The sequence below is a fragment of the Heteronotia binoei genome, chromosome 14 (assembly GCF_032191835.1).
Source record: "Heteronotia binoei isolate CCM8104 ecotype False Entrance Well chromosome 14, APGP_CSIRO_Hbin_v1, whole genome shotgun sequence".
NCBI lineage: Eukaryota > Metazoa > Chordata > Lepidosauria > Squamata > Gekkonidae > Heteronotia > Heteronotia binoei.
Window position 1 is genome coordinate 56,363,277 of NC_083236.1, and position 14,885 is coordinate 56,378,161.

Consider the following 14,885-nt stretch of genomic DNA (forward strand, 5'->3'; position numbering starts at 1 on the left):
GATACAGAATGTTTTCCTTTCAAATGTAATTATCAGCTTCTAAGGCCTTGAGGCAGTGCTCTTTAGAGAAAAAAAATGAAACTAGTACTCTTCTCCCCCCCCCCCTCCCCCTTTGAAGAAACAGTCTTTCCAAGGGAAGTTTCCTTTGCTGGCTGGCTGGAGATAAGCTAATGTACTCCAGCAAAAGTAACTGAATTGTGCTAATAGTGTTATTCCCAAGGGGCAACTTGGTTAAAATGTAATTGAACAGCTATATTCCGATTATGAAACGTGAAGGAACACTTTCATTGAACACTCGTTACAGATATCTGGCTTGGTTAAGATACCTCAGATGTTACGCAGAGAAAATGACAATTTCCCCCCAATATTTATATTTAACCATAATTTTCCCTCGTATTACTAGATTTCCCTCATCATTTATGCCTTAATTTCCCCCCAGTTACCCACATTGTTCGTTCTACCCCCTAAATTTTTCCAGCCCCTCCCTTCCAAGATACTGTTTTTTGAAAACAGTTCGTGGAAATTTTAAGTCCTTGTATAACCTAGACATGTTAATATTGGGTGGGCTGTGACAAAAAATAGCACTTGTGTAGTTAAAAAGCACAGTTCCTAATCAACAGGTTCCATAATGGAGAATACGGGACAATAAAAGCCGTACTCGGTGCAGATTCAAGTGGGTGGCCTCAAGTGTTGGTCTGAAGTAGCAGAACAAAGCTTGTCATGCTCATTACAATTATGTTTAAGGGCTTATTAGCAAAAAGTTGAAAAATGACAAGGAGACAAAAGCACCTGTGGTGATGACAGCTTCTCAAAGTGTATACCTGTATGAGCAGAGCTCTGTTAGCATGTTTACCGAAAATCCCAATACTTCCCGCTAGATTTCAGCACTGTGCAGAGGCAGAAACTTGAGTGCCATTTGCCAGCATTGAGCATGTAGCCTGCTCAGTTGTAAATAAGTGTGCAATGTGGTCAAAGGTGCCCACCTCCTGCACCCTCCTCCCAGTGCCTCTTTGTGCCTCCCCCCAGGGAGTGGAATTACCCACTTTGGGAACCGCTAATTTATACCTTGCCTATGGGAACCTAAAGCAGCTTGCAGTGTTCTCTTCTAAGTTTTGTTCTCACAACAACAGCCATGTGAGGTGGGTTAGCCTGAGAGGGCCAAAGGTCACCCAGCAAGCTTCCATGGCATGAGGCAGGATTTGAACCTGGGTCTCCCAGATTCTGCCACTAACCACTGCTCCTGCTTTTTATATGCTCTGAAGAGGCCTGTGCTTCCCGTAGTACAATTATCAATTCTGAGAATATCCCTGCAACAGGGAGGCTTTATGTTGGTGTCTGTTCCGGAGGGATGCTGAGCCGCAGGTGAATTCCTTGCAAGTTATTGTTCTAAAGGATTGACAGTGCTGTTACCTTGCAATGAACTGATGCTTTGATGTGGGCCGGTGGTTACTCAAGATCTGTGGTGTGTGCATCCTTTAAAAAAAAAAAAGAAGTAACAAAAATTCTGTTCCTCTGCTCTGTTTTAGAGGCTATGTCTCAGGATAGGAGACCTCCTAAACTTGCCTTTACCTCTAGAGGGGGCTGTGACAAAGGGTTCAGTCATAACAAGGCAAAGTCAACAGGTACTTTTATTCATCTCATTTAGTGAAGCATCAGGTGTGTGTCTTATTATTTTTTCTGTAAGTGAGAATTGTTACGTGCCGTCTCCTTGAGGGGGATGGAGGCTATAGAATTGGCTCTGCGTATACTTCCTACTCTAGTAGTGTGGCTCCCTGATACTAGGGAATGTATAGCAAGCTACTGCCTTGCCCTGCAACAGGGGTCCCCAACATGATGTCTGCTAGCACCTTTCCAGTGCCCCACAAGTGTTTTTTTTTTAAAGTGGGTGAGGCCAGGTGGGATTTTGGCCAGCAAGGGTTCTGTTGGCTACTGGAGATTTGATTGACTGTGCAAATTTTTAAAAATGTTGCTTTAGTGGTGGCAGCAGCACAGGGATCTTCGCTGCGTGACTGAAGGGAAGCTGCGGCAGTCATCTTGTGGCTGGCTCCACCTCTCATGGCGGGCTTTTTGTGGCTGTGCCTACCATAGAATCATAAAGTTGGAAGGGACCTCCAGTGTAATCTAGTCCAACATCCCGTGCAATGCAGGAGGTTCACAAATATGTTTCCCCACCACCAGCACCACACACAGCCAATGGCCCCTGCTCCATGTGCAGAAGATAGCAGCAAATCTCCTGGATCTCTAGCCAAACTGTCCTGGAGAACAAAATGCTGCCATACCCCAATACTATACCATAGAATGTCAGAACTCTGGAGGTGCCTGCAGGCTCAGAAAGGTTGGGGACCTCGTTCTACCTAGTCAGGAAATGAATAAGGGAATTTTGTATGTAACCTTTGAGGTGTAAAGATTCTCATGTTAGATGACATTATTGGAAGGGTTGCAGTTTGCCAGATTCCTTCTCCTGCCCCCAGCCAGACTCCCTTGCTTTGAATGCCAGTAGAGAGTAAAGAGCCCCATGGTGCAGAGTTGTAAAACGGCAGTACTGCAGTCTGAGCTCTCTGCTCACGGCCTTAGTTTGATCCCGGCGGAAGCTGGGTTCAGGTAGCCGGCTCAGGGTTGACTCAGCCTTCCATCCTTCCGAAGTCAGTAAAATGAGTACCCAGCTTGCTGGGGGGAAAGTGTAGATGACCGGGGAAGGCAATGAAAAACCACCCCGTAAAAAAGTCTGCCGTGAAAACATCGTGATGTGATGTCACCCCAGCGTTGGAAACGACTGATGCTTGCACAGGGGACTACCTTTACCTTTAGTTACTGAGAGGCTGCGTAACCCTAAACACAGAATGTTAGATCCTGTTGTAGCAGATGTGTTTACATGACTGCTTTGTCTCTGAGTGTCCTTTCCCTAAACGCCATCTCTCAGCTTCAGCTACTCATCCGTAAGTGCAGTGATGTATATGCCTTGGGGTAACTCTTTGGCAATAACTCATAGTTATACATGCCATTCTGCACTTTGAGAGCCACTGATTGATTCATCTTCACAGTAACCCTGAGAATTAGGCTGAACTGAGAGGGACTGACTTCCCTAAAGTCCACCCCAAAGGTGGGAATTTGAACCTAGGTCTCCCACATCCTAGTTCCGACATGCTGACCACAGCACTGGCTCCTTAATGCAGTGGTTCTAACTCCAGATGGTTTGTCTAGTGGCCTATTATTAATGTCCTCCAAGGAGATTCCTCTTTTGGTCATTCAGAAAAACAGGGAGTTTGTGTTTTTACTCCTGAACACCTTCCAGCAAACTGTCTTCTCACTGAAGTCATGGAGCTCACTTACAAACAATGTTCCCTCTAAGCTGCAGAGTCTTGTGAGCAAAAAAAATTCCTTTGTGAGCCACTGGCATTAAAGTTGTGAGCTACTGCATAAGTTAGTGTGCTCTGAGGTCATCCTTCCTGAGCTAAGACAAAAGTGAGTGAGTTGGAGGCTAAAAATCTGAGAGCTAGCTCATGCTAACTCAGCTTAGAGGCAACACTGCTTACAAGTACTGTGGGATATGGAAGGATGTTGAAGAGAACTGCTTTTTGTTTAGCTCAAAAATGTGAGCCGATAACTAATCTGTTTTAAGAGTGTAGGTGTGTGAGAATTATGCCATGTTGCAAGGGTCAGACTAGAGGGAGCTGCCGGTTTTATTTCTGTACTTAAAGGCTGTGAGTTCCTAGGGTTCCTTTGTAGACTTTGCTGAAGTTAAGTAACAGCAAGGAGTACTGCTTTAAAGAGCCTCGGGGCTGGCTTTCCATTAGCGTGACAATGCCGCTTTGTGCGTGTGGTTTTTCTTCCCTTTATGACATGGTTTGTATCTTAGGTGCACCGTCTGACCCTGGAAGCCGAAACAGATCAGAATTTTTCTATGCCTTAAATGGCTCTTCAGTGGATTCCCAGCCGCAGACAAAATCGAAAAACACGTGGTATATTGATGAAGGTAATGAGAGAACACATGTTGTTGCATTTGTGTGCATAACAGCAGATTGTGGCAGTGAATGAACACCTTATTTGGCCTTGGTGCTTCATATAGGGAGCATAAAGGAAGCTTGATTTAGCAGCCCTGATTGTGTTGTGGAACAGCCCAAGTAGCCCAGCCTAGCTTGATCTCATAAGGACATAAGAGAATCCATGTTGGATCAGGCCAGTGGCTCATCCAGTCCAACACTCTGTTACAGAGTGGCCAAAAAACCAGGTGCAATAAAGAGGTCTACCAGTGGGACGAGGACACTAGAAGCCCTCCCACTGTTGCCCCCCCCCAGCACCAAGAATACAGAGCATCACTTGCCTCCATCAGAGAGTTCCATCTATACCTTTTGGCTAATAGCCACCGATGGACCTCTGCTCCATATGTTGATTCCCTCTTGAAGCCATCTATGCTTGTAGCTGCCACCACCTCCTGTGGCATTGAATTCCATGTGTTAATCATTCTTTGGGTGAAGACTTACTTCCTTTTATCTGTTCTAACCTGACTGCTCAGCAATTTCATTGCGTGTCCATGAGTTCTTGTATTGTAAGAAAGGGAGAAAAGTACTTCTTTCTCTCCCTTCTCTATCCCTTGCATAATCTTGTAAACCTCTATCATGTCACCCCTCAGTCATCATTTCTCCAAGCTAAAGAGCCCCAAACACCTATAGGAAAAGTGTTCCAACCCTTGAATCATTCTAGTTGCCCTTTCCTTTCCTTTTCCAGTGCTATAATATCTTTTTTGAGGTGTGGTGACCAGAATTGTGCACAGTATTCCAAATGAGGCCGCACCATTGATTTATACAGGGGCATTATGATGCTGGCTGATTTGTTTTCAGTACCCTTCGTTATAATCTCCACATAGCGTTGGCCTTTTTTTTATTGCAGTCACACACTGTCTCAACATTTTCATTGAGCTATCTACCACGACTCCAAGATTTCTCTCTTGGCCAGTCTCTGCCAGTTTGGTCCCCATCTCATCAGAACTTGGAAAGCTAAGCCATAGATAGTTCTTGGATAGGGGACCACCAAGGAAGATCTGGACTGTGCAGTGCAGAGGAAGGCAACAGCAAACCAACTCTGCTGAACTTCTTGCCTTGAGAACCCCACCATGGAGGTTGCTGCAAGTCAGTTGCAACTTGTTGCCATGCTTTATCTCTGCTGTGTTGTGGATTGATAACGCTTCTGATGAACCTTCCTACTTTTCTTCATCTGTCAGGCACTGTTTGACCTAGTGCAGCGTTTCCCATTTGCAGGGTGGTGACCCGGTACCAGGCCATGCAAGCCTCAATGCTGGGTCACCAGGGGCGGCCCGACTGCCCCCTCCCCTCTATTTATCTTTAGCACCGTGCTACAGCCCCTGCCCCCCCCCCCGCTGCCGACTGTAGCACACTCTGAGCATCCTCCAGGTGGAGGATGCTCAGAGAGCGCTACAGAGACTGCTCACTGGCCAGAAGTCCTCCCCCATCCCTCTCTGATGTTCGGAAACATCAGAGAGAGCGGGGGAAGCTCCTGGCCAGCACGCAGTCTCTGTATCACTCCCTGAGCGTCCTCCACCTGGGCCACGGGGGGGGAAAGTTTTGGAAACCCTGATCTAGTGTGTTTGTCCTCTGCAATGATCAGCGTTCAAAGATCTACCAAAGTAAGGGGCTTGATGTTAGCCCAGGGAAAGGTTTTAATGTTTGCTTTGAGCAGCTGCACTGCCCATACTATATTAAAGAGTGCTTTTAAGCCCTTCACTTCAACAGCAGTTAGCTTGAATGGGAGAGGCAGACTGCTGCGTGAAAAAACAAAGCTCCTTAGGCTCAGGCAGCGACTTCTCTGGTTCCTAGCCAGTATTTAGCAAGATAACATACGGCATTTTATTTGGCACATCTTCCACCGTTAAACTTGAGCTTTTGAGTCATCACAGAGAATGTCTGAGGCAATGTGCTGTGAAAGGTTTGACTTTGCCCTCCTTATTAGACAAGCTAGGATGCAAGACGCTTATAAATAGTAAGTTACCAGCATAGCAGCTTGTGACCTCATGCGCTGAAGATTGACTCATGATTTATTTACATATCTTCAGGTAACAGGCTGGCGACTCGATCCTTTTGTGAACTCTCAGAGACAGTCCCTGCCTTGGCTAGATGCAGATGCAATACTTGGAATTGTAGATTTTTTTTTTTAATGGATTGCAGCAATAGTTTTCAAATGCTTTGTCTTCAGGGGAGACTTTGTCTGCTTAGCGTCTCCTGTGAAACACACGTATGCTGGAGAAGAATCTAGGGGCAGGGGTGCTGAACTCATTTGTCATGAGGGCCGTGAGAGCTTGTTGGGCCCGGCCGTGTGTGTCATAAAATGTAATGACAGGTAGCCGAGATATAAAATTTATAAAGGACTCAGACAAACACAATTAAATGTTTTAAACATTATGTTTAAAAGGTTAGCACTCTTGCAATATTTTTGTTTATTAGCCGTTCTGGTAACTTGACACCTTTTGCTCTGAATCATTGCATAAAAATTTGGAGTCATTGTCTGTGCTGTAGCAATCTTGAGTATTATGTTCAGGCGTTCTTCAGGTGTGTGTGTAAGTTGCAAACCTACTTTTGATTTATTTACGGAAATCTCATGACAGAAATCTCATGGTCAATGCTTTGAGCCTAAGATCCAGGGGAAAACTTGAAATGGCTGGGCATTTTGAACTTTTGTACATAAGATGCTTCGTGTGCTTGTTGGCCAATGGAGAAAATAGAGGCTTTGCTCTGTAGCTCCTGTGCGATTGAGCAAGCCTGGCAAAGCAAGCTGTGATGCAAAAGGGAGAGAGAGAGAGAGAGAGAGAGAAGGAATCAGATGACAATGAGTTGCTTGTGGGCCTGATCGGAGTCTTCTGGGGGCCTGATCCAGCCCTCAGGCCACACACTTGACACCCCTGACCTAGGAGCGTGTATACTCTGTTCATTTAGAGCAGTAGCCAAACCTGGATTGTTTTGTTTTTCCTGTTTGTGAACTGCAGCTGCAAACACTTTCATGGAGAAGAGCGGTAGTAGTAGACAAGTTGTCTTTCAGTAAAGTTTACCTCTCACTACTCATCTTCTCATTGAAGAGCCTCTAATAAGATTCCAGAGACTACAAAAATTCTAGCTATTGTCCGTAACGGGATAGCCCAGGCAAGCCTGATCTCGTCAGATCTCAGAAGCTAAGCAGGGTCAACTTCGGAGACCTCCTTGAAATACAGGGGGTGGGGGCAGGCTTTATTCAGCCACCTCTCTGAAAACCTTCCAGGCTTCCAGTATGGGTCGGTCACCAGAGGTTGCCATGACTTCAAGGTGCACACATGCATATTTAAAATACAACACTCCCCCCCCACCACCAACCAACCATAAAAATTCTAGATATTGTAGTATCTCTGTGTTAAAGTAAAGCCCAGTGTCGTTCTGTTTTCCCCCATCTTACCAGACTGCAGACTGAGGAATTGATAGACTTTGAAATGTGCTTTGAGGAGCTATCCTAAGCAGAATTATACCTTTCTAAGCCCATTAATTTCAGTGGACTTAAGAGGGTGTAGCTGTCCTTAGAATAGCACTTGTTAGCCTCTCTTTTCAGGCTTATGTCTTTATTTACTATCTTCTGGCCTGAAGTTAGAAAAACATCTGTCCCTTGATAGCTCACATTTTGTCTGAGAAGTGCCCAGTATATTGTGCAAGTGCACCTCTTTTCATAACAGAGTATCATTTGAGGGAGTGACTGCATTCTTTTTTGTTCTCTTGTTGTGTGACAGCACAGTGTGTTAGTTCAGGCACTTAACAGGTTCTTGTTAAACTCTCTAACTGTTGCTGATTGCCTTTATTTTCATTTCAACAGTTGCTGAAGACTCTGCAAAATCCCTGAACGATTCGTCCCCTGGGTTTGGGCATTCTTCACCACCACTTCAGCCTCCGCCAGCAAACAGTTTATCTGCTGAAAACCGATTCCATTCCCTGCCTTTCAGCCTGACAAAGATGTCCAGCAGTAACAATGCTATCGGACACAGCCCTCTCTCTTTATCCGTTCAGTCGGTTGTCGGAGAGGGGAGCTCCGGGAACCTCCAGGACAGCCCTCCGTCAACAGTGGCGCCCATCAACATGCACGGACTCGAAGTAGGTTCCTTGGCCGAAGTGAAAGAGAACCCTCCTTTCTATGGAGTAATCCGGTGGATCGGGCAGCCTCCAGGAGTGAATGAAGTGCTAGCTGGACTAGAACTGGTAATTAACATTCATTTCAAAAGACTTCATTGGTTTGGTTCATCCGCTGTACAGCATCTTTTGAAAACAGGACACCTTTTCCTACAGTTCGGGATTATGGACCAAGTGTCATTAATAGAATCTCGTATATGGCCAGTGTGAAATGAATTGGCAAGGTTGAAGCTGGCAAGGCAAATTTACTAGGAGTGTGCAGGAAATTTTTTTTATAAATATTGGAAAATATCATATATATATATGAATGATATTTTCCAATATTTCCAAATTCCAGTAATGGTATGACATTCCGATTTGGCAGTGTTCAGGCTTACCAAATTTTACCCAGGGAATTTTAGCCTGCCTTTGCTGACGCTCAAAGCGCTGTACACTGCTTTTTTAAAAGTTAATCTAGGTTATTATACCACTGTTTTGAAGACCCACAAAACCTCACCTCTTTTAATATCCTTCTAGCACTGGCCTAGTTAGGGAGGAACTAAAGCCCTGTGCTGAAATGTAATTAAAAGCATTGAAAAGTTACAGATCTTCATGTGGTCTCTGTGCAGTCCCACACATGGGTCTTGCCTTCGGCAACGGATCCTAACCTCAGAGACTCCAAAAACTCGCTTGAGCATTATTTTTGGCATGCCTTCTGGCTCGCCCTGGCGTGCAGGCACCGACTGTGCATGCCTGGAGTGAGTGGAAGGCGCCCCTCCCACCCAGTTTCTTCTAACCACTGCTCGGACAACACCTTCCTCGTTGCATTCCTCTCCTTACCTCATTCTTCTGTTCGTCTCTTCGTGTTCCCTGTGGTATCGTATTCTTCCTTTTTCTTCTCTACTATTTTTCGTCCATATCTGTTTAACAAAAAAAGGAGCCTTATTTCTGCGCTTTTCTTGCCTTTCCCCTTTTCCCCTCCCCTGTCTGGAGCGTATGGAAAGGAAAACTACTTTCAAAAAGTGCTGCAGCTGTGGGGCTAAAATCCTGTCCACTGACAGTCATTCCCACTGGCTTTTCTGCCTCGAGGGTCGAATCCTGCACCCACTGAGCCAGTTTTGGCAAACAGGTGCGGAAAAACAGGGCCGCCAGGCTTCAGAGCTTTCTTCTAGAAAAGTCTCTCCAGGCTATGCCCACTTCTAGCAATTCACCGCCTCCCCCATCTCGAGAGGGAGATTTGGTTGCATCGGCCACTGTGGCATCGCTAAGAAAGCATAAGTCCGACAAATCTGCTTCCCACCATTCTGAGTCCAGTCACAGGTCTAAGAAGTCGAGCCATTGCTCGGATTCATACGCTTTGGCTCCCAAAAAACATGGAGAATCTACTTCCAAAACCAACAAGGCTTCTACTAATTCGACACCTCCAGCTTCGATGGCCTCGACTTCGACTTCCACCTCGACTCCGATGGCCTCTACTTTGACACAGCATACCATTCCAACACTCCTACCTGCAGAACTTGCAGTTCCCACTGATGTCATCACTGAGATGCCCCAACTCACTCAAACCGCAGATGTGATTCTGATCCCATCCAGATCTCCATTGATCCATGGCTCTGGATATCCTGGAACCTGACACCAGGAAACTTCTGGATCCAAATGCATTCTGTGATATAGGGGTTTCTCCCCTTTATAGAGAACTGAACACATATCGAGACGTCGGGGTTTCTCCCCTGTATAGAGAGCTTCGTGAATCATCCACCCAAGTCTCAACACAGCTTTATTGAGAGATGTCCACTCAGTTCTCGATACGGGTCTACAGGGCACCTCTCTCCTACAAAAGGGATCTTCCTCACTGCCATTCTCGCTCTCCCATCTGCTCAGAACTCCGCAATGACTACCACTATTGATATGACTTCTCCTCGGCCTCAAGATCACCTTTGCCTCTGTACCGGAGGGCTTACAGACACTTCTCCAGATCTCCTTCACATGAAAGGTTTCTATGTTCTCGGTACCGTGATCATGCTGAGTACAGGCACTCTAGGAGTCGACATGCTTCTCCTACATACGTTCCTCAGCTCCAAGCCTTGGCCTTGACCTCCACTTCGGGCCCGGCTCCTAGATTTCCAATCCGAGCTCCTCATTCACCGATTGCAACGACACCCTCGGTTCCGATTTGGGCTCCTCGCTCATCAGTTGCAACCATGCCCTCAGCTCCCATAGCTTCACTGAAAGATCCCATCAAACGACCGTTTCCTTCGACTCTGGATCAGCCTCTGCTTCCTCCAAATGACTCCGACTCCTAGTCAGTGAGTTCTAGGTCCTCCGGCTCCGGCCTCCCCCGGCTCCAACACGCCTCGCCTGGACTGCCTTTCTCCATCCGATGGCTCTAAGGCCTATCTCAACCTAATTTCCACCATGGCTGAGGCTCTTAATGTCTCCTTACCTTCTGACACCCTGGCAGTCACTGATGTGGTACAGTCCGACCTGCCTGCCGGATATTTACTTCCAATTCTCCCTGTCCATCTTGAGGGATTTAAGGAAGCCTGGGACAAGCTGGCCTCCATTGTGCCAACTCCGAGGAAGTTTGTCTCTTTATAGAGTCCATGCCCTGGATTTGAAGTTTCTCTCCTCTGACCCTGCTCCGAACTTGATAATCGTACACTCGGCTTCGAAGGCAAAGCCCTCTGGACACCCTGCTCCCCTGGACCAGGAAGGGCGTAAACTCGGCACCCTAGCACGGAGGATCTATGGCCTGGCCACCAACAAATCAAAAATTAACAATTATTTGGCTTTCCTTTTGGCTTATGTTTTCAACCTTGCCAACCAGTTCACACCCCTAATTCCTACTTTACCAGATGCTTCTCAAAAGCTGGCTCATCAATTGGTCTCAGAACTCTCCAGAGTCAGCAAACAACAGATCAAGACCGTTCGACATGCAGTATCCTGCTCCTCCAGGGTCTTTGCGTCATCAGTAGCGCTTTGCTCAACCAACCTCCAGACTGACATCAAACAGAAGATAGAGGACCTACCGTTTAATGGTCAAGGGTTGTTCCACGCATCCACAGATGAGGCCCTCGCATCCGTAGATGATGGCCGTAAGCATGCTAAGCGCCTAGGTGTCACCCAGCAACAGCAGCCCCCGACCCTGGAAACAGCCCTATCTGAAACACCAGTGTTTCCCTAAACAGTCAGAATACTGGCATTGGAAGGGACCCCAGACCAAACATTCCTACCAGTCCTACCAGCGAAAGTCACGCTCACAACCAGGCAAGAAGACTACGCCACCCTCTAAGCAGTCTCTTTGACTTCCCACTCCTGCTTTCTCCAGGTCACACAAGGCTTTCCCCGTTCCTCAGGACTTGACAAAAGATCACCACAGACACCTGGGTACTTACCATAATTCGGATAGGTTACTCCATAGAGTTATTTCGCCCCCTTGCCATCACCGTTTTACTTTAATACCGCCGTCCCCATTTCCTCACGAAGAAATCCAAGATCTCCTTTGCAAAGGGGCCACAGAACCCATTCCCCTCCACCTCCAAAAGACAGGGTTCTATTCCAGATACTTTCTAGTCCCAAAACAAGACAGAGGCAGAAGTCCAATTCTAGATCTCAGGAAACTCAATGATCAGATAATTTACAAAAAATTCAGAATGATCTCCGTTCGGTCAGTCCTGCCGTTGATCCCACAGAATACCTGGATGGCATCCCTGGACCTTCAGGATGCCTACTTCCACATATCAATAAGGCCCCAACACCGGAAATACCTGAGATTCGCTATGGGCCACCACCACTTCCAATATCGGGCCCTCCCATTCGGACTGTCCATGGCCCCTCGCATTTCCACAAAGTGTATGGCAGTGATGGCTGCAGCTCTTCGTTTCTGAGATATCACCATCTTCCCCTACCTGGACGACTGGCTCCTGACTGCTCAGTCACCTCAACAGCTTCAACGGGACATTCAAGTCATGCTAGCCCTTCTGGCATCCTTAGGTCTGTGTGTGAACCTTGCCAAGTCACAACTTACCCCTACCCAGGACTTACAGTTCATTGGTGTCTGCTTCTGCATGCACCTTCATATGGTTTTCCTCCCTCAGCCGCACAGTGTACAAATCATAGCAACTGCCACTACTATTTGTCAATCTCCAACTCAATCCAATCTGCTGTTGTGTTTCAACGTCTTCTGGGATACATGGCAGCAACTACATCTGTCATCAGATTCGCCAGGCTTTGGATGAGGCCTCTGCAACTCTGGTTTGTCCATGTCTTCCATCCTCACAGACAACCTCAAACCACGACTCTCACCGCACCCAAGGAGGCCCTACTCTCCCTCCACTGGTGGACCCTTCAGTCCAACTTGCTTCAGGGGATGCCTTTCATCCCACCTTCCCCTACTGCAAATATCACCACAGATGCCTCGAAGTGGGGTTGGGGAGCCCACTTAGAGGACAAGACTGTCAGGGGTCTGTGGTCTCCCGCAGAGAGGAAATTCCACATCAACTGCTTGGAACTAATAGTGGTCCACAGGTCCCTTCAATCCTTCCTCCCTTCTCTAACGGGTCGTCATGTTCAAATAACATCAGACAACATGTCAACCGTCTTCTACATAAACAGATAGGAAGGAACAAGATCTGTTCGACTTTGCTGTCTTTCCATTGCCCTGTGGAAATGGTGCATCAAAAATACATTTATCTCACTGCAATCCATCTACCCAGAGTGGAAAATACTCTAGCAGACTCTCTCAGCCGGTTTTGACTGGACAACCACGAATGGTCACTCATTCCTGCACATCTTCATCGCATCTTCCATTGCTTCGGGAGTCCCAGTGTAGATGTCTTTGCCACACGACTCAACACCAAATGCCGTCGCTTCTACGTGAGGGGGAGCAACGATGCATTTCTCTACGTCTGGATGGGAGGTCTCCATTACCTGTTCTCTCCATTTCCACTCATCACACGCTCGATCCTCAAGATCGTCCGAGAACAGACAGACTGCATTCTCATCACTCCGTGGTGGCCGAGACAACCGTGGTTCTCAAGGCTTCTTCAGCTATCGCGCCACTCCTATCGTCGTCTCCCTATGGTACCCAACCTCCTCACTCAACATCCTCAAATTCTACACCTCACAGCGTGGAGGATCCATCCATAACACTGCCCCCAGAAATGGAACATGTTATCATCAACGCTAGGAAGCCTTCCACTAGACATTCTTACCTTCTTAAATGGAAGCGCTTCTCCACATATGCACAGTCTCATGACATTAATCCTGACATCGCTCCCATCTCCTCTATTCTACAGTACCTATTGTCCCTGCATGTTTCAGGACTTAGTTACTCTTCACTAAAGGTTTATTTGTCCGCCATCTCATCGTTCCATGTCCCTGTTGATGGCCAGACAGTTTTTTTGCACCGTTTGTCTAAAGCTTTCCTTAAGGGACTTTTACATCTACATCCCCCAGTTAAACCCATCCTTCCTGCCTGGAGTTTATCTCTGGTTCTAGCTCAGCTTGTTAAACCACCTTTCGAGCCGTTAGCATCTATTGATCTACGTTTACTTTCCTGGAAGACTGCCCTATTGGTTGCCCTTATCTCAGGCAAACAAGCAAGTGATCTATGTGCCTTCCACTCTGATCCACCTTATACTGTCTTTCATAGTTCCAAAGTAGTTCTTTGGGTGGACCCCGCCTTTCACCCGAAGGTCGTCTCTCCCTTCCACCTTTCAAGTGCTACATCCTTACCAGCTCTCTTTCCAGAACCCAAGGACTCAGGTCAAAGAATACTGCATACTCTCGACGTGAAGAGAGCCATCTATCTTGCACATACACAACCTTTCGAAAAGGACCTAATTTGTTTGTAGCCGATGGCATTCCCCATAAAGGCTCCAAGATATCCTCCCAAAGACTTTCCAAATGGGAGTCTAGTGCAATCCGGTTGTGTTACGAGGTTGCTAAACAAACATTGCCTGTCGGACTCAAAGCTCATTCTACCAGAGCTGTCTCAACTTCTTCGGCATTTCTGCAAGGAGTATCCTTGGAGGACATTTGTGCCGCTGCGACCTGGTCTTCTCCGTCCACATTTGTCGCTCATTATGCCATGGTTTGTGCTAGACGTCATGCCTCCTTCGGCCAGGCAGTCCTCTGCTCAGTCTTTCACTAATCCTCCTCCAGTGAGTGCAAGGTGAGTGCCCATATGTGAACTAACTATTACGTTTGCTTACCAATTGCCAGCACCTACCTCCTTTGTTTAGCTTGTTAATCACCCATGTGTGGAACTGCACAGAGACACCATGATGAAGGTAAACAGGTTGCTTACCTGTAACTGATGATCTTCAAGTGGTCATCTGTGCAGTCACACGCACGCACCCACCCAGCCTTCCCCTCTTTGCTTCTCTCCTGCATGGATGTCATTAGCAGCTGGAAGAAACTGAGTGGGAGGGGTGCCTTCTGCTCGCTCCAGGCATGCGCAGTCAGTGCCTGCTCCCCAGGGCGAGCCAGAAAGCGCGCCAAAAATAATGCTCAAGCGAGCTTTTGGAGTCTCCGAGGTTAGGATCCATTGCCGAAGGCAAGACCCATGTATGTGACTGCACAGATGCCCACTCGAAGATCATCAGTTACAGGTAAGCAACCTGTTTTTCCTAAAGCAGATTACTATCATTATTAAAAGCCTGTTTATCATTACCAAAGGCCATGTAGCAGCATGTAAGTATTGCACTCAATAACCCTTGAAATCAGAAGCACACACTCGGAACACAGAAT

At 46.9% G+C, this 14,885-nt stretch overlaps 1 protein-coding gene across 4 annotated transcripts in view; it reads left to right on the forward strand.

Moving 5' to 3' along the window:
* CYLD (CYLD lysine 63 deubiquitinase) overlaps positions 1-14,885 on the forward strand; it is a 46,478-nt gene that overhangs the window by 12,663 nt on the left and 18,930 nt on the right. For all 4 annotated transcript variants that reach the window (XM_060254027.1, XM_060254026.1, XM_060254030.1 and 1 more), the window contains exons 5-7: positions 1,527-1,622; positions 3,857-3,973; positions 7,843-8,222. In XM_060254027.1, the coding sequence (XP_060110010.1) occupies positions 1,527-1,622; positions 3,857-3,973; positions 7,843-8,222 (593 nt within the window). The remainder of the gene's footprint in view (positions 1-1,526; positions 1,623-3,856; positions 3,974-7,842; positions 8,223-14,885) is intronic.